This window comes from Carassius auratus, chromosome 21 (assembly GCF_003368295.1).
Source record: "Carassius auratus strain Wakin chromosome 21, ASM336829v1, whole genome shotgun sequence".
Taxonomy (NCBI): domain Eukaryota; kingdom Metazoa; phylum Chordata; class Actinopteri; order Cypriniformes; family Cyprinidae; genus Carassius; species Carassius auratus.
In genome coordinates, this window is record NC_039263.1 from 12,437,953 (window position 1) to 12,460,209 (window position 22,257).

Here is a 22,257-nt window from a genome sequence, read left to right on the forward strand (position 1 = left end):
TGCCATTGTGTGTGCTTGTTTGGGTGAGCCCCAGCATGTTACCAACCTGCCCTGCCCCATGAGCGGATAGTTATCTCGCAGAGGAACCAAAGCGGAGATTAGTGGCAACAATGAATTTCCATACAGCAGCACCAGCCTCACTCATGACTCAGCACTGGCCTTTAGTACACTTGTGTACTGTCTCTATGTGTGTCTTCATTTGTGACTGTGAGCATCTCTGTTGCTTTCTCTATCTGTGCAGAGCTTGTGGACGTATGTCTTTTGTCTTTGCTTGGTCGTTTGTGTCTGTATGCTTGTCTTTATTTCACTTGATTGTGCACTCATTATGCTGTTCATAAGTTACCTACTGTTTACACACGCTTGGACGTGTTTTCATTCCACCTGCACTGCACTATTGTGACTGAACACCTTCATGCTACCACAAGCATTATCTGTTTTGCGTCATTCTTTCATTGGAAAGCAAATACTGCTCTTCCTGGTTGAATAGGAATCTGAATATTGCTACTGTAGTTACCTAAAGGTCATTTGCTTTAAGATTGAGGGATTGCCTGTGCTCAAATTCTGCAGATTTTGTGAACATCCGAGGTGGAATTGAAAACGCAGGCCTGCATTTCAAATTTGAGGTTTGGGAATGGTGCATAGCACACAAACATTTTTAAGACATAAACTGCCCTTGTTTATCACCAGGTTTATGGTGAAAATCGCTTTTGAAACTGTAAGTAGGTATTTAATAGCCCAAACTGGCTTTGTCTATTGAAAACCATAACCGTAACCATCTGAAATTAACAGCAGTAACTGAACAGTAAGTAGCCTACATTCAATACAAACATAGATGGTACAGACATCAGCATTTAGCTTTTGTTTTTGAATTGGGTTGAAACTACAGAGAACTGGCCTTAAATAAGATTAACTGTAACCATTTGAAATTAAAGGCAATAACTGCATAGTTCTACAGTCCAAACAACACAATCAACACACATTCAATAAGATGTTTCTTAATCAGCATTCAGTATTTTTACTGGTTTTAAATAAGAAAAAGTTTTTACCAGTGAGACTAAATAAAAGTATGCTATATACATTTTTCAAAATGTTAAAATCAAATAATGTTGGTGCGAATAAAACATAGATCCAAAGTGTTTCATTCATCCAATAAAATAGCTTAAGTGCACAGGAAAGGCTCTTATTTGTGGGCCAGTACACCAACGGCTGTTCGCTTCCTATCTGTGCCTCAGACATTAAACTCTACATTTCCAGTACTGATCAGCTGCCTGTGTCCTGCGCACAGATTTCGAAATACTTTTCCACACAAATGACATGGCGAATGATTACAATGTAGTCTGTGCACGCGAGTGTACTTTCGGAAAAATCGGCCGATTGCCGATCGCATATTTTAAGCAAAAAAGAAGTCTGGTTCCAATTTATCGCCGGTCAACTGGTGCATCCCTAATAAAAGCCTACTCTTATTTACGCAAACACTGGACTGAGCTCTCTTTCTCACATTCTTACACATTCTGATGAACAAATACACAATTATATAAAAATCCCATAAATACAATTGGTTACGTCTTAAGTGAACGTAAAGAGCTGCGAAATAAAACAAGGGTGTATTGGATCTGTGCAATCAAAAAACAAAAAATTACTTACTGATCTTGACCTGAATCACTTTTGTAACATCAGTTTATATTTTATTTGCTTGTTGTTCTGTTCTGACTACTGTAATGGCAACATGCAAATGTGTATGCAATTTATTTTGGAAATGTGTTCCAATATAATTTATCCTTATTTGGGTTATAGGCCTTTTCTGTTTTGATTCTCACATGTGTTCGGAGTTTCGGCAGCCTAACAATGAATATAGTGTTGTGGGCGTTGTAATTTGATTTGATAAAATAAAACTTATAAAAGTTACAATACAAGAATTTAGGGGTGTCCATGGTTAACCGGTTAACCGATTAACCGTTAAAAATTGTGTAACCGAGTGAAACATTTTGCTCGGTTAAGTGACGTCAATGGCGTGCATTGAATTTAGTTGTAATACATTTTTGCACCACCAGAGACCGCCAGAGCGCTCCCAGACATTTGTAATGTCCACAAGAAGAAGTCATTTTTTCTAATATGAAGCGGGCTAATACGAGTGACGGGGCAAAATGCAAGTATTGCAATACAGTGCTTAGATATACTTCAAGTACAACCTCGTTGTTGTAATCTCAACAGCCAACACCCGGGCATCATTATGCCGGTCAGGACACACTGGATGCGTGGCGAAAGCATCTCAGCTGCGTAGCGTGTCTGTTTTTAATTCGGTTCCCATGTTAACAGGTTAGAGCTTGCCGACTGCCTGCGTGAGACGCGCGGCTCAGGCGCGGCTCGACACGTGCATGCTAGAAATAGAACCGACGCCTTGTTGGAAGCGTTTCCAGGCAAAGTATAATAGGAAAATATGTTTATATGTCATTTTGTACAAAAATACATATTAATTCATGACATTTTGATATTTGAAAGTCTATAGGTTGACATAAATTCAGATATAAATGTAATTTAAATAAATAAATAAATAATTATCGATTTTCAAATATTGTACGTGTCAAACATAGTCATAGTCATAGCCTTAGCGAGGCGGCCGCGGAGTCTGCTTGTTACCTTTTGCCTTATACATTTTAGGCTTATTCTCAAATTCAGATTGTGTTAATGGGCGGCATTATTAGGCAGTTTTAATAGGACAATTTTACTGGAGAGATTAAATTTTGTCGGACATTCATTTTTTTTTTTCGGCCAATGTCCGGAAATTACTATGGTTATGGTTACTATGGCACACTATGGTTAACCGAGTATTAACCGCTAAGGGCCTCGGTTAACGGTTAATGAAAAACTTGAGAACGTGCAGCCCTACAAGAATTAAATTTACATTATAAATTTTATAAGAACAGAGGGCAAATATTATCAAATATAAAAAAAAAATAATAATAATAAAAAATAATTAAAATAATAAAAAAGTATCAGTAGAGGTCTGCATTCCCGCGGCTGTCCCGTGGGACCCGACCACATATTTTGCACTGCGGGTTTAAATTTCCGACTAAAACATGGTAGTGGGCGGTAACTCTGGGGTAATTTCAGTGGGAGTGGTCGGTCATTCAATATCACATTCCCGACGTCCTTTCAGAACAGCATATCTTCGCTTTACTTAATCTTAATCTTATCGACCACCCGGTATAGGATACAGCCTGCCCTGCACTCAGGACCGTTATGCACGCGCTGCACTCATGGACTAGGCTTGGGTGGTATCCAAATTTTGATACCGCCAAACCTCCTCCCTATTTTACCTCGGTATACGGTATTACCGTGAATAATAAAAATAAATATGATGTAAGGCTGAGACCGCATCACCAAACTGTTGGCTAGTGCCTAAACCATTCAGAAACTGAATACCAAACACTAATACTGAAACAATAACAAAATGACATGCACAACAATATTAACAACTTTTATTAGCAACAAATAGCAATAGTCAAACATAATTAAATTAACATAAACATACAGAACAGTTTTTGTGCAGAGATGCGCACACAAATCAATAAAATCACTTGGGGTGTGCACAGATATTATTATTATAATATTCGTTCGGCTCTAATTATTCGATAAATAAAAATGATATTCGAATTTCGACATATTTTTGCTTGCCACAAAGAAAAGAAAAAAGGGGAAAAAGTCCACTATAAAACCTAATTCGGTCACTTTCTGTGATTCTCCACGGCATATTTGAAGATGTATGAAAGCAAAAAAATAATTAATGAATGAATAAGAACTGCGGTCTTCTACAGTACTTCAAATATGCCGTGGAGAATCACAGAAAGTGACCGCATTCAAGAACATTGTTCCGGCGTCTCTCAAGCAACGAATAAACACCGCTAACTTGGAGAATGCAGTGAAAACTCCTCTTCTCGCATCTGCCCTAGACCCTCGGCCCAAAGATCTCAGGTTTCTCAATGAAAACATGAGAGAAGTAAGAAAAAAAAAAACTTTTTGGAACATTATCGGAACATTTTCCTTGAAGGTGACGTCACCAAGGATGAAGAGGATGCAATGCCCACTCGTCGGAAAAGATCTTCTTCTTCTCCAGTTCTCCAGCGACGATTACAGAGAGTCCAGCCGAGACGAGTGGGAACAGTTCTTGCTGGAGCCATGTATTCCACCAGATGAGGATCCCATTTAGTGGTGAAACGAAAACACGAAGCGCTTCACAAAACTTATTTGCTTAGCACACCGTTATTTGTGAGTTCCGCCAATGTCTGTGCCGTCAGAGCGCGTTTTCTCCGCGGCCGGCCTTATTTTTAACAGACTAAGGAGCCGACTTTCCCCTGATCATGTTTACATGCCCGTGTTTCTTAACAAGAACATGTAAAACAATAGAAAAAAAAGCAAAAAAGATTTGCAGACAGTTTCAAAGTTAAGTGTAAGCTACATTCTGTACAATGGCATAATTGCTGCAGGCTGCTTTACGTTTTCTTTGTTCATTATTTTTTTTTATTTTTATTTTTTTTTTTTTTGCTTTTAATCTGTAGGCTATTTTTATTTGTTAGCGTTGTTAAAGTTTTTCAGCTACAAAACACGATGTGTAATGTTCAAGCTTATTGTGTGTAAGCTTGTTCCAAAATGACAGAAACCATAAATAGTGCTGAAAAATAACGTCTGTCTCATTAAACTTAATTGAAATAAACGAATATAACTGACAACTTTACCTACGGTGCTGAAAACCTGCTTCGATGGTGTGCTTGTGGCACAGACGCACAGGTACTTTCGTGCCACTCGCGACATCTGGGGAAAACACCAGTCAGCATTTTCCCATGAATGAAGTGGGTCCTCGTCTCCTTGACTAACTGGCTCTAAACAGTAGGCTGTTATTTCAGCTCCGATTTGGTCCTCTACGTTGCCGATGCCGACAGGACCTGCCATTGCATCGGCTTTTTTTTTTTTTTTTTTTGCAGCATATTCCCAGAGTCATCTTTTTTCGTGAGGGCACAATTTGCAAATAGTCTTGTCCTTATTTACCACCTCTCCCTTCTCGTTCGGTCGAAACCCGAAATACTGGCAAACTGCAGAATTTATGGTCTATTTTTTTTTGGGACCAGGTCCCTCGGTGCGCAACTCGCCATCTTTTCCCCTCCTCTCTCTTTCTCCTCGTCTCGTTGTTACGCGATGACAACCACGCATACACATTTTTAGGCATTAAATAAATTATATTTAATATTTAATCCTTGTCTCCTATATAAGTGCATTGTTTTTTTTACAGTATGACGGTATTGGAACTGATACCGTTGCTATTTTTAGATCCCGCGGTATACCATATTACCACCCAAGCCTGGCATGGACCAGTTTTTTCTGTGTCATGCATTGTATTTGAGGGGTCTGTGCGTGCAGCATGTGTATAACGGTCCTCAGGGCAGACTGTAGCGGTGGTAAATATACGGCCCTCAAAAAGAATGGCAAAGTGTGGATGTGCTGTCCTTGAAGGATGTTCAACTGTGCTGACAGCAAAATGTTACGTATTTTGACAATACGAATAAAAATAAAAAAAGCTTCCAGTTTTGTTAAAAAAAAGACATTTTCCCCCCTACGGTGTTGGCAGCAAAATGTTACATTTTGTATCTTGACAAGGCAAATAAAATAATATATACAATTTTTGTGCAGACTACATTTTTATTTTCTCAGTGGAAATGTAAATGTGAAATTCTGGAAATGCAATCTAAATTTAGCGGGATGGTCGCGTCAGGAAGAAAATTATTCTAAGCAGGTGAACAAAGAGTGTATATATATCGGGAACGGGTGGGTGCGGATATAACCCCAGCGGGAGCTGGCGGGAGCGGGACTTAAAAAACAATCCCGTGCAGACCTCTATCGCCCAGACCTAATACAATATTTCCAAGCTTTGGGGTCTGTTTGAAAAATTGTCTAAAATAGAGTATGGAACAATACTGTTGGGAATTTAACAATTTTAATTAATTTCATTAAACTTTAAATAATGCAACATTCCTTTAATGGAAAAGTTGAAATTTTCAGCATCCATTTCACCAGTCTTTAGTGTCATGTTCCTTCAGAAATCATTCTTATATGCTTAAGAAATACTACTCAATGTAAAAAAATTAGGCTAGTTGTGCTGCTTTTTTGCAGAATCAAGTTCATTTGACATCTGTTGTAAAAATATGTACAAATGTCTTCATCTCTTTTGATATGAGTTCACTTAGTTATGAATTTAAGAAATCTTAATTTCTTTAAAAAAATAATAATAATCTGACCCCAAAAGGTTTTGAGTTGTTTGTATCATGAGGTATTTGCCATTAGCCTGCCCTAGTTTATATAAACTTGCTGGTCTCCTCCTGTTTTCTCCCAGTTCTCCCACACACACACACACACACACACACACACACACACACACACACACCGGCTCTTGATATAAGACCTCACACTTACTCACACAGACACTTTTATGCAATATTTCGTGCTCTTACAGGCACATGTGAGCCTACTTATCCGACCCAAGTCAAATTTTATTGGGAATTGAAAAAATTCCCAGTTATTTTTCTAAACTAATCATAGTTACTAATCATGTTTTGTGCATGTTTCCATCATTTAGCATTTTGGACTCCTGTAGCTTCTGTGCCTGGGGTACATCAATTTTGTGGCCCGCCATCATGCTGAAGATTAATGTGTTTTTATTACAATTTGTGCTTTTATATCTGTCGAGTGTTTGAAATAACTTCATTTTGAGATCTGATGTGCGATTTTTGTCACAGAACGAGGCGGATAATTCTATGCGATGATAATGGCTACGTCGATTAGCATGGATTATAAAAATAGGCTACTTATTATGAAAAAGCCAGAGATGGCTTGAACACAGAAAAAACATATATTGTTGTGTCCTGTGTTTACTGTCGTATACCTTTGGATATTTAAATAAATATCCAGATTGCGAACAGATTCAGTCACCCACGCAATCTTGTTCATAAATTACAAGATACAGCTATACTGGAATGAAATTTTTTTAGTTCGGATATAAACTTTAAGAGGCAGGGCATACACTTTGATGTCAAATAAAATAAATGATACCAAGTTTAACTAAAGTAAAAATCAGCAAACAATGTGGAACCAATTAAATAAGAAATTGTTTAAAAAAAACTTCCAAAATCATCCTTAAATTAAACAGTAGGTCTTTCAACATCCAAAATATTGCCAAACATGCGCTTTCGCATTTTGTTTCGTCTGTACTAGCCCAAACTAGTTGCATGGAATCGTTTCAATTTGTTGGTTTATCTAATGTAGCTCTAGTACAGTGGTCAACAACCTTTTCGAGCATAAGATCACATCCAAAGTCCAAATGTAAACCAAGATCTACCACTTGCAAAAAAAAAAAAAAAAAAAAAAAAAAAAGCCATAATGCAAGTTCTACACATTCTTGTTGCCTGTTAGTCACTAGCAAATTATTTAACTATACAAATAGTATATAACTATACAAACTGCCAACTATAATGCAACATTTTCAACAGTAATATAACATTGAGTATTTCCAGAGGCTTATTACTCGTATATAAACACAATAATCAGTCAATTACAGGCCTAAGCCAATAATGTACTGTTTCACTTTCCCTTTTAAAACATATTTCAAACACTTCAAAATGGAAATACTCAGGTTAGTGCAACTAGCATACAAAATATTGACAACATTCATCCTTCAATTCTTAAAAAATATTTTAGCATCGCATATTTTACTGTATAAATTAAAGATTGTTCTTTATTAAAGTTAAAAAGCTTTTTAATCAGGAGCAGTGAGTGATTTCTTTTGTTGTTGCTGTTCGATTAATATAAAGAATGCACTGATACAGTGGCCTACGTTCAGCTGGCTATATCTGCTGTAGGATACTTACCAAAACAGACATTTTGACATTATTTTTGTGTGAATTTGTCCATATAAACACAACACTTCAGAGAGTTTATATTTGCGCGTGCCGAGGTGCGGGTTTGCACGGCTGGATGAGTGCATGCACAAATTTTCACACTGCATGCGAACTCGTGTCCTCTGGCTCTTAAATGTTTAAACTGACAAAGCCTAAATGAGTTTAGTTTAAACGCCGATATCAGCACCCAGGTGATGACAGAATAAATTACTGCTCATATACAGCATTCGCGTTGAACAAGAGTGAATGTTTGTCCAGGTTTTTTTTACTTATGTTTTTGTAATGTCTGGGAAGCTAGAATGCGCATGCATCAACAGAAACATTTATTATCTGAACCCTGTTTTTTTTTACATGCCATTTATAGCAAGCCATATTACAGATGATATTACAGATGCTTTGTCAGATTTAAGTTGAAGCGCGTGCCGAACCGTGTGTGATGAACCAAACGGTTTGGTTTTTTTTTTTTCAGCGAACCGTGCCACCTCTATGTGGCTAAATCAGTTGTATGGTCTGGTTTTCAGTCTAAAACAGTTGCGTCAAGTATAATGTCTCGTCTGTTTTGGGAGGTGCACGCGCGGTCAGTGGAGGTTCGCGCTACGGTGCCAGGTGAAAGTATAAAGAAAGCGGTTATTTTACAGACATTATATGTAAACTATAGGCTATTTTGATTTGACAGATATACCCCTCTCCCTCCCCTACACACAATTTACTACACACAATAGGCTCAAACATGGTGCACTTTAAATTATTAAATAATAATGAATAAAAAAAAAAAAAAACGTAAAACCCGATTTAAAATGCTTCCAAGATCGACTACTCGACCGCGATCGATGGGTTGGTGACTCCGGCTCTACTACATCAGTCATGAGGAGTACACAAGGCTGTTAATTAAATTTTTGGAACTGAGAAACGACCTTTCTGTGACTGAATGCACATTGTGATGATGTCACGGGATGTGTCAAAGTCCACATTCTGCAGGAAATTTGCGGCAGTTATGAAAATGTGCAAATATTTGAGAAAAAAAACCCAGAGTTTGCGATAAATTCAGCCATCCCAAAATCCTGGAGGGACTGCCTAGTAGCAATTTGATAACCATCCTTTTTTTCTTTCATTGGTCACCATCAGCATCATTTCTTTGAGCATTTACAGTGTGTTATGCCATTCTTAAACTCCCTCGGAGCTTTAAAATATAAAGATAAAACATTACTAAAATTGCATGGTGTGAAATGGCTAACTAGCCGTTGTATTTCCTGTGTGTGTGTGAGCGTGTTGGGCCTGTACTAACCATGGATGCGTTTGTTCTTGCTGGATGGCGTGTGGTGCTGGTGTTGGGCTGGATGCTACAGGCATTGGTAAACTCTCCACTGCCGATGGCAAAGCCTTTGCAGATCCAGAGGTGTTACGCCGATTGACGTCGTCGGTGAGTTGCGCGCTGGACGAGGCCGCCGCCGCCCTCACACGCATGAGGGCCGAAAACACGCTCAACGCCAGCCAGGCCGACAAGTAGGCATCTTTTCTCACACACACGATTTCTCTTCCTGTGTCCACACATTATGATGCAACATTCGTGTTCAACCAGCAAGAATTACTTGATTAAGGCTAAAAAGCTAAGCAATGTTAAGTATGTGTTTTAATGATCACTGAATGTTTAAAGCACACTTGATATTTTAGACACAAGCAGCTGTGTAAGTCTTCCTGCTCCTGCACGAGCCTTCAGTTCGAGTAGTTAGTTTAGCTTCACCTGCACAGTCGCAGTAATTGTAGTAGTCTGGTTATTTTTAGCCGTAGCCTGGCTGAGGCCTGCTCGGACGGCGACGTGAATGCAGTGCGGAAGCTGCTAGACGAGGGACGCAGCGTCAACGAACACACAGAGGAGGGTGAGAGCCTGCTGTGTCTGGCCTGCTCAGCTGGATACTATGAGCTCGCACAGGTACTGTGTACAGTCAAACACTTCCAATCCTGAAGCTGATGACTGAAACAACAACTCACATGTATAAATAATAAATAAAAATAAATGAAATAATTTAAATTAAATAGAGATGTAAAGGTTGTGTGTAATTTCTGCACCTGAAGTGGCACTGAACTGAATTAAGAAAATATAGCTGTTTTTAGCTATTCATATAACAAATATGAATTTGATTGCCTGTTACCATTGCCAAATATGCTTTATTATCTCCTAGCTCATATCTGCTAAATCTGATTTAGAAATATTAAAATATTACAAACATTAAAATTTATTAAAAAGAAAAATTTTATAACTAACGTTTTTCTATAAAGCTGCTTTGAAAATGTATATTGTTAAAAGTGCTATACTAAAATGTTTACTTAACTAGCATTATCAAGGCCAGTATCCTTAAAGTTGATACCTTAAAGGTAAGGTTTGGTTTATAAATTAATTATTTCTAATATGTATGTGTGTTTATGTATATGCAGTAAGTTTTGTTTAAGTAAGGTCATGCATATTAAAAAACTTGTTTGTTCATTTGTGTAGGGATCTAGCTGCTTGGTGCATTATCTGTATTCGAAGGATCTTTATTTCTAGACCAATTCTTTCTTTTTTGATTGCTTATGGTGCTGCTAGTGGTGAAGAAATTACATGCTTTACCTTTTAATTTTCATTTTTAGTGTAAGTATGCACTGTGGTTGTTTGCGGAAAAAAAACATCTGTTGATATGAGTTTGACTGGTTTTAGGTCTTGCTTGCCATGCATGCTAACGTGGAGGACCGAGGGATCAAAGGAGACATCACGCCACTTATGGCTGCTGCAAGCGGTGGTTACGTCGACATCGTCAAACTGCTTCTAGTGCATGGAGCCGATGTCAACGCACAGTCCTCGACGGGTACTACTATTTTTTTAAATAAATAAAATGAAAACAACAGTATGAAACGGAGCTGTACATAAATGGACCGAAAAGAGTAAAGTACAATTTCACCCTTTTGCTTGCACACACCAACTTGTTCATCTATTGTCTTCCCCTTTATTTCAGGTAACACAGCCTTAACATATGCGTGTGCTGGAGGCTTCCTTGATGTAGTAAAGGTGTTATTGAAGGAGGGTGCTAACATTGAAGATCACAACGAGAACGGTCACACTCCGCTCATGGAGGCTGCCAGTGCAGGCCACGTAGAGGTCTCTCGTGTGCTTCTGGAGTACGGCGCTGGAATCAACACACACTCCAATGAGTTTAAGGAGAGCGCACTCACACTTGCTTGCTATAAAGGTGCGTCCCATTTGTATCATACAGTGTGTTTACATACACAAGATGGTAATCAGAATATGGTATTATTTAATTGATTTATCAAAGTACAATGCTGCCAAAACCAGACTAAGGAAACTTTTTTTTTTTTAGTTTTTGGATATTGAATATAATTGTAGCCATATGGCTGTATTAATTCGAATTTTGGGTCTTATATGAAGCTTTTTACACAAATTCAACTATAATTGAACATTCATGTATATCTGCACATTGAAAGTGTGAAAATGGCTATATTAAATACAGACAGAAGAGAATTGTACCAAATTGCATTGTAATAGCTAGTATTTCCAGCATGCATGTTGTAGTTTAGCTGTTTACATGTACATAACTGTTTGAATGTTAGGGGGCAGTATATATTTTTTTTCTGTAAGGACATTTTTATTCAGCAAGGATTATTTAAATTCATGGAAGTTTAAAGCGTTAGTTCACCCAAAAATGAAAATTTTGTCATTCAATTATTCGCCCTCATGTCTTTCCAAACCTGTGCACAAAGAAAACAAAATTAACAAAATTATTTAAAAATAATAACATAACTTATTCAGCAATTCTTCTCCCAGAGTTACCGTCTTCCGCCATTTTGGAGAGTACCCCAGAACGTAATCGATATTATCAAGATTGTTTACATTCAGAAGACCGTGTGTGCATGCTGAACTTAAGCTAAGGTGAACGGGAGGTGTCATGTTCGTTTCACTTATTTTTATTGTGGCCACGGCATAACTCATGGGAATGTGATATGTCATGGCCACTAGATATTAATTTTGTGGTAGTGTCATTAACTTGTGGGAACGTGATGTTGTGCCATGAAAGCTCGACTGTATTGTTTACGATTATGATCGCTGAATAACTGAATATCCCAGTTGCATAGTTTAAATTGTGAATTTCATGCACTAAAAAATTTACAGTGTACTTTCTGTACTTGTTTGGCACTACTTCAGTTACACACAGGCCTACATGTGTTCATGTAGAAAAGCAGTAAGTGATCACTTGGTCTAGATTTTTTTTTAACTGCTTAAATTAGTTGTTAAATCTAAATTGTTGTTTGTTTTAATTGGCAAAAGAAAATCATGTTTTTTTATTTAAATACAAATGCAATATATATCGAATATCGTAAAAGATTTGTCTGAGAATTTTTTCATATATCGCCCAGTCCTTGTGTGTGTGTATACAAGTATATATGTATTTTTGTGTTTTATATATGTAGGGCTGGGTACCGACCTTCGATGCCTTTATGGTATCGAACGAAAAACTTCGATACTATGAGTATCGAAAAATTATTTATCTTTCGGTTCCAAAAGCCAAGCGGCCGTTTTTCTTTTCTTTTTCTTTTTTTTGGGCCAAGCAGCTGTGTCTGTGTGAGCTTGTAGCATGCGTGCATGTAAGGACCCAAATTCGCCGTGATTGGCTGTCCACCACCACGTGACGTGACGAGACAGGGAGGATTTCGGAAAAAAACTCTGTCACACAACACAACTGTAGTTGTTTTTTCTCAAAATGTTTCCGGCTACACTTTATTAAAGTCATGCCGAATCAGCAATGTGCAACATATGCAATAATAGTATTGCAACCAAAGCCGGTGTTAATGATGCTTTTGTTTGGATGAGTGTTTTGCCCTCGCTCCCTGTTTAGTTTGGTCTACTCTATTGCGTATCTTGAAACGCCCCCTTTCACGTCGTCTAAAAAACAGAGAGAGAGAGACAGATTTATCCAGTACAGCGAATTTCGATACTCGAAAGATGAATTCATTTTCTGTACGAGCATTGTCTGAAATGCTGCTCACAGCGCGTGCTTTGAATGAGTGAGCGCAAGCTCCGAACGTGCGTGAATTGTTTAAAGCGCTTGAATCACCAATATTTAAAACAAATGCAAATGATCGGCTATGATCCGTTTCACCCCTTCAAGCGAGTGAACAACGCGAAGCAAGTGAAGTTAGGAATTTTACATCACTATTCACGATAGCTCATCGGACTGGAAAACACAATAGCCCCAGGAGGTGGGGCTAACGATTTTGCGAGCCCTGCACCTCAGATCTATTTGTGAAACACTGGTTTCCACCCTGGTTTCGTTAAACAAAATAAATGATTATTTTAAAACATTGACTCAAAAGAATCATGGGTTCACTAATCTGATCATGAACTTGTATTACCGAGTCAAAGTTGAGCTAATATTGAACATCTCAAATGAATAAAGACTTCAAGTTCATCTGTAAAGCACATAAAGCTATTGTTTGAGTCTATTTCATGCATGATTCGCATGGATCTGCTAACTGAATGCAAAGAGTGAGTTCTAGAAGAATGTTTGTGTCTTGATGAGCATGTATTGCTCACTTGGAGTCGCTAAATGAACATCTGTTGTTCTTTTCTTTCTTTTTTTCAACGGAGGATCAGTTGCCCTATTGGTTAAAATCCCCAAACTGTTTACTTAAATATAAAATTAATAAATGACATAAACACAGGGGCGTTTGCGTTATGATGTGGTGGGCTGTTGTGGGCCAGAAAGCCTGGGCAACTTTTTGGTCCCAGTCCGCCGCTGAATAGCACACCCCTATCCAAAAAGCACAACCAGTTGTATTAATAATGTTATCCTGAGTGTGACGTGTTACCAGAATTTGTTTTAATTAAGGTGACAAATAAAAGTTTTGTGTTTAATGTATTTGTGCTGATGTTGAAATGGATTTCAAAACATATGGTATCGAAAAAAGTATCGTTAGGAACCGGTATCGAAACTGAGGTATCGAAATTGGCACCGGATCGAAAGATTTTGAACAATACGCAGCCCTATATATATATATATATATATATATATATATGAAAACGAAGCCTTCTCAGCCGCTCCAGCAATGAAAACTCCTCATGGATTTTTGCCGATAACCATTGGTGCCAATTAATCTGCAAAACCGATACATCGGTCAACCTTTAGTTATAACAGAGCTTTATGAGATTGCGATTAACTGAAATGTCAGAATATAGAACAAATAGGAAACTCCAAGGCACTCTCTTTAAGAAAAATTAAAAAGCCTTTATTTTATGGCTTGGTCATCGTAAACCTTTAAAACTGAGATGTAAGCTTTTAGTGATAATAAAGGAAGCATGCTGCTCGCATTCTGCCATGCCAAACCATGCACGCAGAAGCCCATGCTTGCTTTTCTTTAAAAAATAAGTGATTTGTGAATATTGATGCTTAGACTAACAAATATTTTATCGGGAGTGTTTATGCTAGGATGTTGTGGAGCTTAGGAGATGTTACAGAACCATTTAATGTAAATTTCTTCAATTTACTGAAAAAAATATAGATATTTAGCCCTCACTTGGGTGTCTTTTTCTGAAGTTAGATAGATAAACTCTTTCCAACAGGTAGACTTGTGGGAGTATGCCACTTTATCCACACCACGTTGACTGTGTATGTTGAATCAGTGAAACTACAGAAAGTATACTAAAGCTATAGTTATCTCTAACTACTCAATAATATCTCCTTTAGTGTCATATATCTTATATAGTCTCTTCATATCTTTATAAATTGAATTGAGTGCAAATTAACCATAAAAACTTGCAGACAATGCTTTCTGCAAATGATCACAAGTTTAATGGCTGCTGTAAGTTTGTTATGTGAAGTACTAAAAGGCACTAACTGAATTTAACTGACTTAGAATATTACTATGGTAACTATTTTAAAGGAAGCTACATGACTAGGTATCAGAATTATAATCAATACAAATGTTAAACTTAAAAGTTATCAATGGTTCTGGATCATCCATTTATGCGGGACTTTTGTGGTCCGGAGCGGGACAAAACATTAATGTCGTGGGCCGGAGCGGGATCAGATAAGACATATTTCTGCAGGAGTGTGCGGTTGCAGGACAGAACCTTGCGCAGGTCTCTACTCTGAAGACCGAAGTAATAGCTGCTGAAAATTCAGCTTTGCATCACAGGAATAAATTACATGAGGAAAAACAAAACATGTTGATGTGCATGCAAACATGGTCATTTGAAACCATGTTTCAATACATAACACGTATGCCCAACTGTATATTTTAAAACCAATCTGTTTAAAAACCTTTTGGGGTGAAATAATTTGTATCCTGTCTGTTCATTAGGGCACCTGGACATGGTCCGGTTTCTCTTAGAAGCAGGAGCCGACCAGGAGCACAAGACAGATGAGATGCACACCGCACTCATGGAGGCCTGCATGGTAACATTATCTCCTATCTACACAGTCTGTAGGTACTTCCTCTGATGTTTGCACAGGTCTTTTGAGACATTGTTCTCGTGCTTGTTTTGTGTAGGATGGGCATGTGGAGGTGGCACGACTGTTATTGGATAGCGGGGCGCAGGTAAACATGCCTGCTGATTCATTTGAGTCGCCTCTGACGCTGGCTGCCTGCGGGGGACATGTGGAGCTAGCAGCGCTTCTGATCGAGAGGGGGGCCAACCTGGAGGAGGTGAACGATGAGGGCTATACTCCACTGATGGAGGCAGCTCGTGAGGGCCATGAAGAGATGGTAGCGCTCCTCTTAGCACAAGGTACCAGGGCCACCTCGGTTTTATAGACTTCACCTATAGCATTTGGCAATGTTTATTACATGTGCAAAATAGGGTATACAAATTTCTGAATCAAATTTCAGCCACTTCCAGAGGTAGTCAAAAATGTGTCCTGTTTGCCGAATGTGCACATACATCCACAGTAAACCTGAGGGGTTATGGGATGTGTTTTGAGAAAGCATACCAAAAATCAATACTAATAACACTATTCTGAGCCAAAACACACAAATTATGTGTTCACAGGAGATGTATTATAAAAATGCATGTTAAGACCAAGTGTAAACTCTAGTGTCTTGACTGACCACTTGTGATTGGACAACTGAAAATGCAAACAGGAAGTTAGTAATGCGAAATCAGAATCAAAGTGATACTATCACAAATGTTGAATTGGATGTTCTGACTGCATCAAGCTTTGTTTTTCAAACTGTATTGAATATAGATTCCTTTTCCAAGTTTACAAACTGAAGGAATTTTTTTATCTGTTGGTTTTAGGTGCAAATATTAATGCTCAGACAGAGGAGACGCAGGAGACCGCATTGACTCTGGCATGTTGCGGAGGCTTCCTAGAGGTGGCTGATTTCCTCATCAAAGCTGGGGCGGACATTGAGTTGGGTTGCTCCACCCCGCTCATGGAGGCTGCACAGGAGGGGCATCTGGAGCTGGTCAAATACTTGTTGGCTGCAGGTGAGGCATTACGTCAGATGTAATTCTTGAAATGTCTCCTTTTTGTGACACTGTAACATGTTAACACACTACTCTCGATCTGTTCAGGGGCTAATGTCCACGCCACAACAGCAACGGGTGACACAGCTCTGACATACGCCTGTGAGAACGGACACACAGATGTGGCTGACGTGCTGCTGCAAACAGGGGCTGACCTGGTTTGTGGATATCCTTTTTTTTACCATTGTCATATTTGGTCCCAGTTTATATTAAGTGGCCTTAACTACTGTGTACTTACATTTTAAATGAATCATGTGGATCAATGCATTTATTGTGTATGTGCATGTTTTTACATTGTACTTATATTTTAAAAATACCTTCATGTAATTACTACTGTAATTCTGTAATTAAACATTCCCTTACCTTAATTACCATCAAACCCACCCATAACCACCAAAGCTGTCTTTAAACGTACCCATATCCCACCTCAATAGCAGCAAATGTGTTTTGCAATACAATATGAACACTAAGTACTTTTTTTTTTTTTTTTTTTTTTTTATGTAGGTACATAGTAGTTAAGGCCACTTAATATAAAGTGGGACCTTGTATTTGTATTTCTTTTTATAGTTTATACTGTTTAAGTCTTTTTGGAGCTTACTGGTGGCTTTGTTTCTCAGGAACATGAATCAGAAGGGGGCAGGACTCCACTGATGAAAGCGGCCAGAGCGGGACACCTGTGCACTGTGCAGTTTCTCATCAGCAAAGGTAAGTTGCAATGTCCTGAATTAGGGCTGCAGCAAACAATAAAATCGACAATAAATGTTAGTGAAAATAGTCAACACATAGTGAACCTTTATCAGTACTGACATTTTTCAATAGAAAAAAAAATCATTTCCTATATTTGCATCAGATGATGAGGATCAACTGTGAATTTACCTTTTTATTTTGGCTTCTGTCCATTTGTTATCTGCATTGTATTTTGAAACTCATTTTCACATTTATGTCTGCAGGTGCTAATGTGAATAGAGCCACGGCCAACAATGATCACACAGTGGTTTCTCTGGCTTGTGCCGGGGGCCACTTGGCTGTGGTGGAGCTGCTGTTAGCCCATGGTGCTGATCCCACCCACAGACTGAAGGTGAGGGGTCCAGTGTCCCTGAGAATTACACTCTCCAGATGATAACAGGTGTTATGTGGTCACACAAACTCTGGTCGGTCCTCTGTGTTAATGAGTTTCTCTTATGCTCACAGGATGGCTCCACGATGCTGATTGAAGCTGCTAAAGGTGGTCACACTAATGTGGTGTCCTACTTGCTAGACTACCCAAACAACATTCTGTCAGTCCCTGCCCCAGACCTGTCCCAGCTCACACCCCCCTCTCATGACACTTCTCAGGTAAGCGGAAACGTACCAAAAAATACCAATTGGTGGCGTGTATGTAACACAAATATTTTATAAAATAGTTTCCACTTTTAATTAATTGGGGTTAATTTTGTTTGACATGCAGGCCCCTCGAGTCCCTTTCCAAGCCCTGGCTATGGTGGTGCCCCCCCAGGAGCCAGACAGAGTGCCCTCCACCATCCCCACATCCCCACCCGTTACAAGCAAAGGTTAGTTTGTCTGGTAAAGTTACTTTATTCAGCTACATGTGTTGCTTAAGTTGACTAGAGCCTTGTTCAGATTGTAAGTCCAAATCAATTTTTTTTGCATATCAAATCATATATATAAAGTATGAATGGCAAAATGTTTAACGTATCCGTTTCAAGCTATATTAATATGTGGCTTGATATCTTATTCAAAACACATTTCTGGAAATCTATTTCAGTCTGATAGGATTTCAAATCAGATACATAGATCAGATTTGGACTGGCAGTGTAAACATAGCAGAGAACTGATGATCCAATATCAGTACATAAATGCTACAAGTTCACAAGTGAAGAGTTCACTTAAGCTTCTCTATCTGATGATTACATATAAATGCAAGTGCGTTTTTGATATTTACATTCAGATAGGTAAGTGGTATGCATGCTTATTAAGGTTGCAAATAATAATATAATATTATTACAAAAAATAATAATCATATAAATAAAATATAAAATTTTGAGTCATTACAGCAGGGGTAGGCAACATCGGTCCTGGAGTGCCGGTGCCCTGCAGAGTTTAGCTCCAACCCTGATAAAAAACCTCACTTGTCCGTAATACTGAAGACCTTGATTAGCTTGTTCAGGTGTGTATGATTTCGGGTTAGGGCTAAACTCTGCAGGGCAGCAGTACTCCAGGACCAACATTGCCTATCACTGCATTACAGCAATTGTTTTGCTGTTTTTTTTCTGCTTATATTCTCACAGTATGAAAAAGACAACAGACTCTGCACTCACACTTGAGATGCATTGGATTGGTGTAAATGCATTCCAACTAAAAACATCCAGAAACCAGCATCAGATATGAAATGCCTGGTCTAAAGGAGGGCTTTCATTATTGAAATGACTTGGACTACAGAGAAACACATTCAGTTGACTAGAATGACTAAACACTGATGAGTTGCACAGCATGGGCCTCTGAGGTTTGAGCATTTGTTTGGTTTTTCTCTCAGGTGCATCCAAGCAGAGGCTGAGCTCTCTTCAGAGCAACTCCGTGGCCTCGGGTGGCCTAGACGCCGACCTGCTGCCACCCTTCCACCCGTACCAGCCTCTAGAATGCATTGTCGAGGAGACGGAGGGCAAGCTGAATGAGCTGGGCCAGCGCATAAGTGCCATTGAGAAGGCCCAGATGCATTCGCTCGAGCTCATCCAGGGTGAGCCGCTCACCAAAGACAAGATCGAGGAGCTAAAGAAGAGTCGCGAGGAGCAGGTCCAGAAGAAGAAGAAGATCTTGAAGGAGCTGCAGAAGGTGGAGAGGCAGTTGCAGCTGAAGACGCAGCAGCAATTCACCAAAGAATACATGGAGACCAAGGGGCTCAAGGAGGAGCTGGGCCAGGCGGCAGGGGTGGAGATGCCCGGCACCCCCCTGCCCCTGCAGGCCACCCAGCTGGGCTCTGACTGCGAGTGCGAGGTTAATCGCAAAGAGGAGGACCACAGGCACACCCCATCCAATGAGGACGACGACGAGGAGGACGAAGAGGAAGAGGATGAAGAAGACAATATCGACTGCGCTAAGCTGCCACAGGTGCACACCATTCTGTCCACGCCGCCTCCGCCACCTCAGAACCAGGTCCTCCAGAATCTTCCTCTGCAGACCAGCTTCGTTCCCATCCAGCCTCTCACCCCGCAGCAGTCCACAGACTTCAGTAATGCCGAGTACCCGTTAAGCAGCAGTCCAGACCTGCAGAGGGTGTTGCTGGGTCAGCAGCTGACGGGGTTGGGGCCAGGGCTTCTCGCACAGGCCCCCGACGGACTCATGGTCGCCACGCCCGCACAGACGCTCACAGATACGCTTGATGACATCATGGCGGGTGAGCTCACTGCAACTAGGGGTTGTCTTTGTGTCCTTTCAGGATGTCAACCAGTGATTAGAAATGGAATTTTTGTCTTCTAACAATAATGGATTCACAAGTTTCAAAAATGTGTTCTTCCTGTTCCTCGTGTCCCCCTGCTTTTGCACACGCTCTCTCTATCTCTCATATAACACCAGCTCAGTTCCAACAATGAACTGTTATAATTATACACTTATCACATGGCTATGAGAAGCATTATACGTGGACACGCGTGCAGTTGCCATACTGTATTAAAGCTTTAATCAGGATAAAACCATATATTAAAAGCTAACAGAAGCAGTAGCATTAACATATCTAAAAGTATGAAAAAAAAAATACCATTGAGAGTCATGCTTGCACAGATTCTGCACTACCCTCTTCACTAATATCCTCTTGGTCTCAATAATGCTCAAATTGATAAGCAATATTGATGACGTCATTGTTCACAATACAACCGGAGCACATGTCCATGAGGTGAGGGCCGTGACATTTATATGCACACTACAGCGGGTTTAGTCAATCACAACACACTGGATCAATAACCATCTGATCCCATCGTGTATTTCGAGGGAGGGCCTTAATTAAACCAGGAAATCAGTGCATTTATAGGAGAAGGGACAGAGATTTGTAAACCGCTCAGAATAATCACGTCATCTCCATAAAAATATGATCGCCAGAACAAATTTACCGTGATTTTTGAAAAGGTCCTGTTCACACAAGATCTCTAATATACAAATTGAAAGGATTTAAACATCGTTGATTCACACTGTAAAGTGAAATGTCACCAGGCCGTTGGCACCCTCTTCAGGTATTTATAATACATACAATGCATTTTTACTCTTTGTAATTAAAAGACATTTTGTCCTTGAAAGTTTCTTAAAAATAGTATAAAAAAAATATTGTCTTGCTCTAGTCTACCAAGTATCTGCAGTTTGTCTCATCTCGTGAGCTAAGTGTATTGTCACACCCCTAGTGTCAATAAGCGGTAATATATCTCATAATTTTCCAAGTGTATGGTATAGCTTTCATTTTTCAGGTCAACCATATATTCATGAAAAAAAGAAATCTGTTTGAATAAGGAAAGCAATTATTTTGCCATAGTATCCTTTCAAATATTAAAGTTGCCACAGTCATTGCATGTCTTTTTTTTGCTTTCTTTTTTTTTGCTTTATCCCGTGAAAATAACATTGGGATCTGTTTTTGCAGCTGTGAACAGCAGAGTGCCTGTGGTAAACACTACAACTTCGCCCTCCCCTCAGCCCTCCGCACAGACGCCCATCAACACAGTCTCCCCACCCTCCATGCTTCCTCTGTACCCCTCAGTGGACATTGACGCACATGTAAGACCATCTTCTCTGCATTCAGCAAAATGACTGCTGTGGAACATTTGCAGACATCATAAATGAATGCATCAGATTGTCCATATGTTTTTAAGCAAATTATATATCTCCCCCTCAGACTGAGAGCAATCATGACACGGCGCTGACCCTGGCCTGCGCAGGTGGCCATGAAGAGCTTGTCTCAGTGCTCATTGCACGTGAGGCCAACATTGAGCACCGGGACAAGAAGGGTAAGAGGCTACTTCAGTTGATCCATGAAGTTGTCGGTATAGTAAATTTAAAGAGATGTTGAGTGTCGCTCTACGTGTCTGCGTACAGGGTTCACTCCGCTAATCCTAGCTGCCACTGCGGGCCATGTGGGTGTGGTGGAGATCCTACTGGACAAGGGAGGGGACATTGAAGCTCAGTCTGAGAGGACCAAAGACACCCCTCTGTCCCTCGCCTGCTCAGGTGGCAGACAAGAGGTACCCTAAAAGTGTTAACTCTACCTCTTCACCAGATAAGCTTTGAAACCTTCCAAAATGCTCCAAAGACTTGAAAAATACATTAGTTTATCTCCATCTCTATAATACATTAGTTTATCTCCATGTTTACAGGTGGTGGAGCTGCTGTTGCTTCGTGGGGCTAACAAGGAGCACCGTAATGTTTCTGACTACACCCCGCTCAGCCTGGCAGCCTCTGGGGGCTACGTCAACATCATCAAGATCCTTCTGAATGCTGGTGCTGAAATCAACTCTAGGTCAGAACATCTCCCACTGATTTGATCAAGACTCTTGTTATAAGACGCTGTTTGTTTTAACAGTATAAACTCTTATTTCTTTTTCAGGACTGGCAGTAAGCTGGGCATTTCTCCGCTCATGTTGGCAGCCATGAACGGCCACGTGCCTGCGGTGAAGCTGCTGTTAGACATGGGCTCTGATATCAATGCACAGATCGAGACCAATCGTAACACAGCACTGACCTTGGCCTGCTTCCAAGGCCGAGCAGAGGTTGTCAGCTTGCTTCTGGACCGCAAGGCCAACGTGGAACACCGCGCTAAGGTCTGTG

At 39.7% G+C, this 22,257-nt stretch overlaps 1 protein-coding gene across 4 annotated transcripts in view; it reads left to right on the top strand.

Moving 5' to 3' along the window:
* The window catches only part of LOC113038534 (ankyrin repeat and KH domain-containing protein 1-like), a 53,028-nt gene that overhangs the window by 19,048 nt on the left and 11,723 nt on the right, over positions 1–22,257 (top strand). Inside the window, exons 3-20 of one of the 4 annotated variants that reach the window (XM_026196040.1) lie at positions 9,290–9,446; positions 9,711–9,873; positions 10,636–10,783; positions 10,931–11,164; positions 15,291–15,385; positions 15,480–15,717; positions 16,228–16,419; positions 16,507–16,616; positions 17,076–17,163; positions 17,409–17,536; positions 17,650–17,793; positions 17,906–18,008; positions 18,992–19,849; positions 21,077–21,210; positions 21,329–21,440; positions 21,529–21,674; positions 21,807–21,949; positions 22,037–22,250. In XM_026196040.1, coding sequence (XP_026051825.1) covers positions 9,290–9,446; positions 9,711–9,873; positions 10,636–10,783; positions 10,931–11,164; positions 15,291–15,385; positions 15,480–15,717; positions 16,228–16,419; positions 16,507–16,616; positions 17,076–17,163; positions 17,409–17,536; positions 17,650–17,793; positions 17,906–18,008; positions 18,992–19,849; positions 21,077–21,210; positions 21,329–21,440; positions 21,529–21,674; positions 21,807–21,949; positions 22,037–22,250 — 3,407 coding nt within the window. The remainder of the gene's footprint in view (positions 1–9,289; positions 9,447–9,710; positions 9,874–10,635; positions 10,784–10,930; positions 11,165–15,290; positions 15,386–15,479; positions 15,718–16,227; positions 16,420–16,506; positions 16,617–17,075; positions 17,164–17,408; positions 17,537–17,649; positions 17,794–17,905; positions 18,009–18,991; positions 19,850–21,076; positions 21,211–21,328; positions 21,441–21,528; positions 21,675–21,806; positions 21,950–22,036; positions 22,251–22,257) is intronic. The other 3 variants (XM_026196041.1, XM_026196042.1, XM_026196043.1) reach the window with 3 other exon arrangements.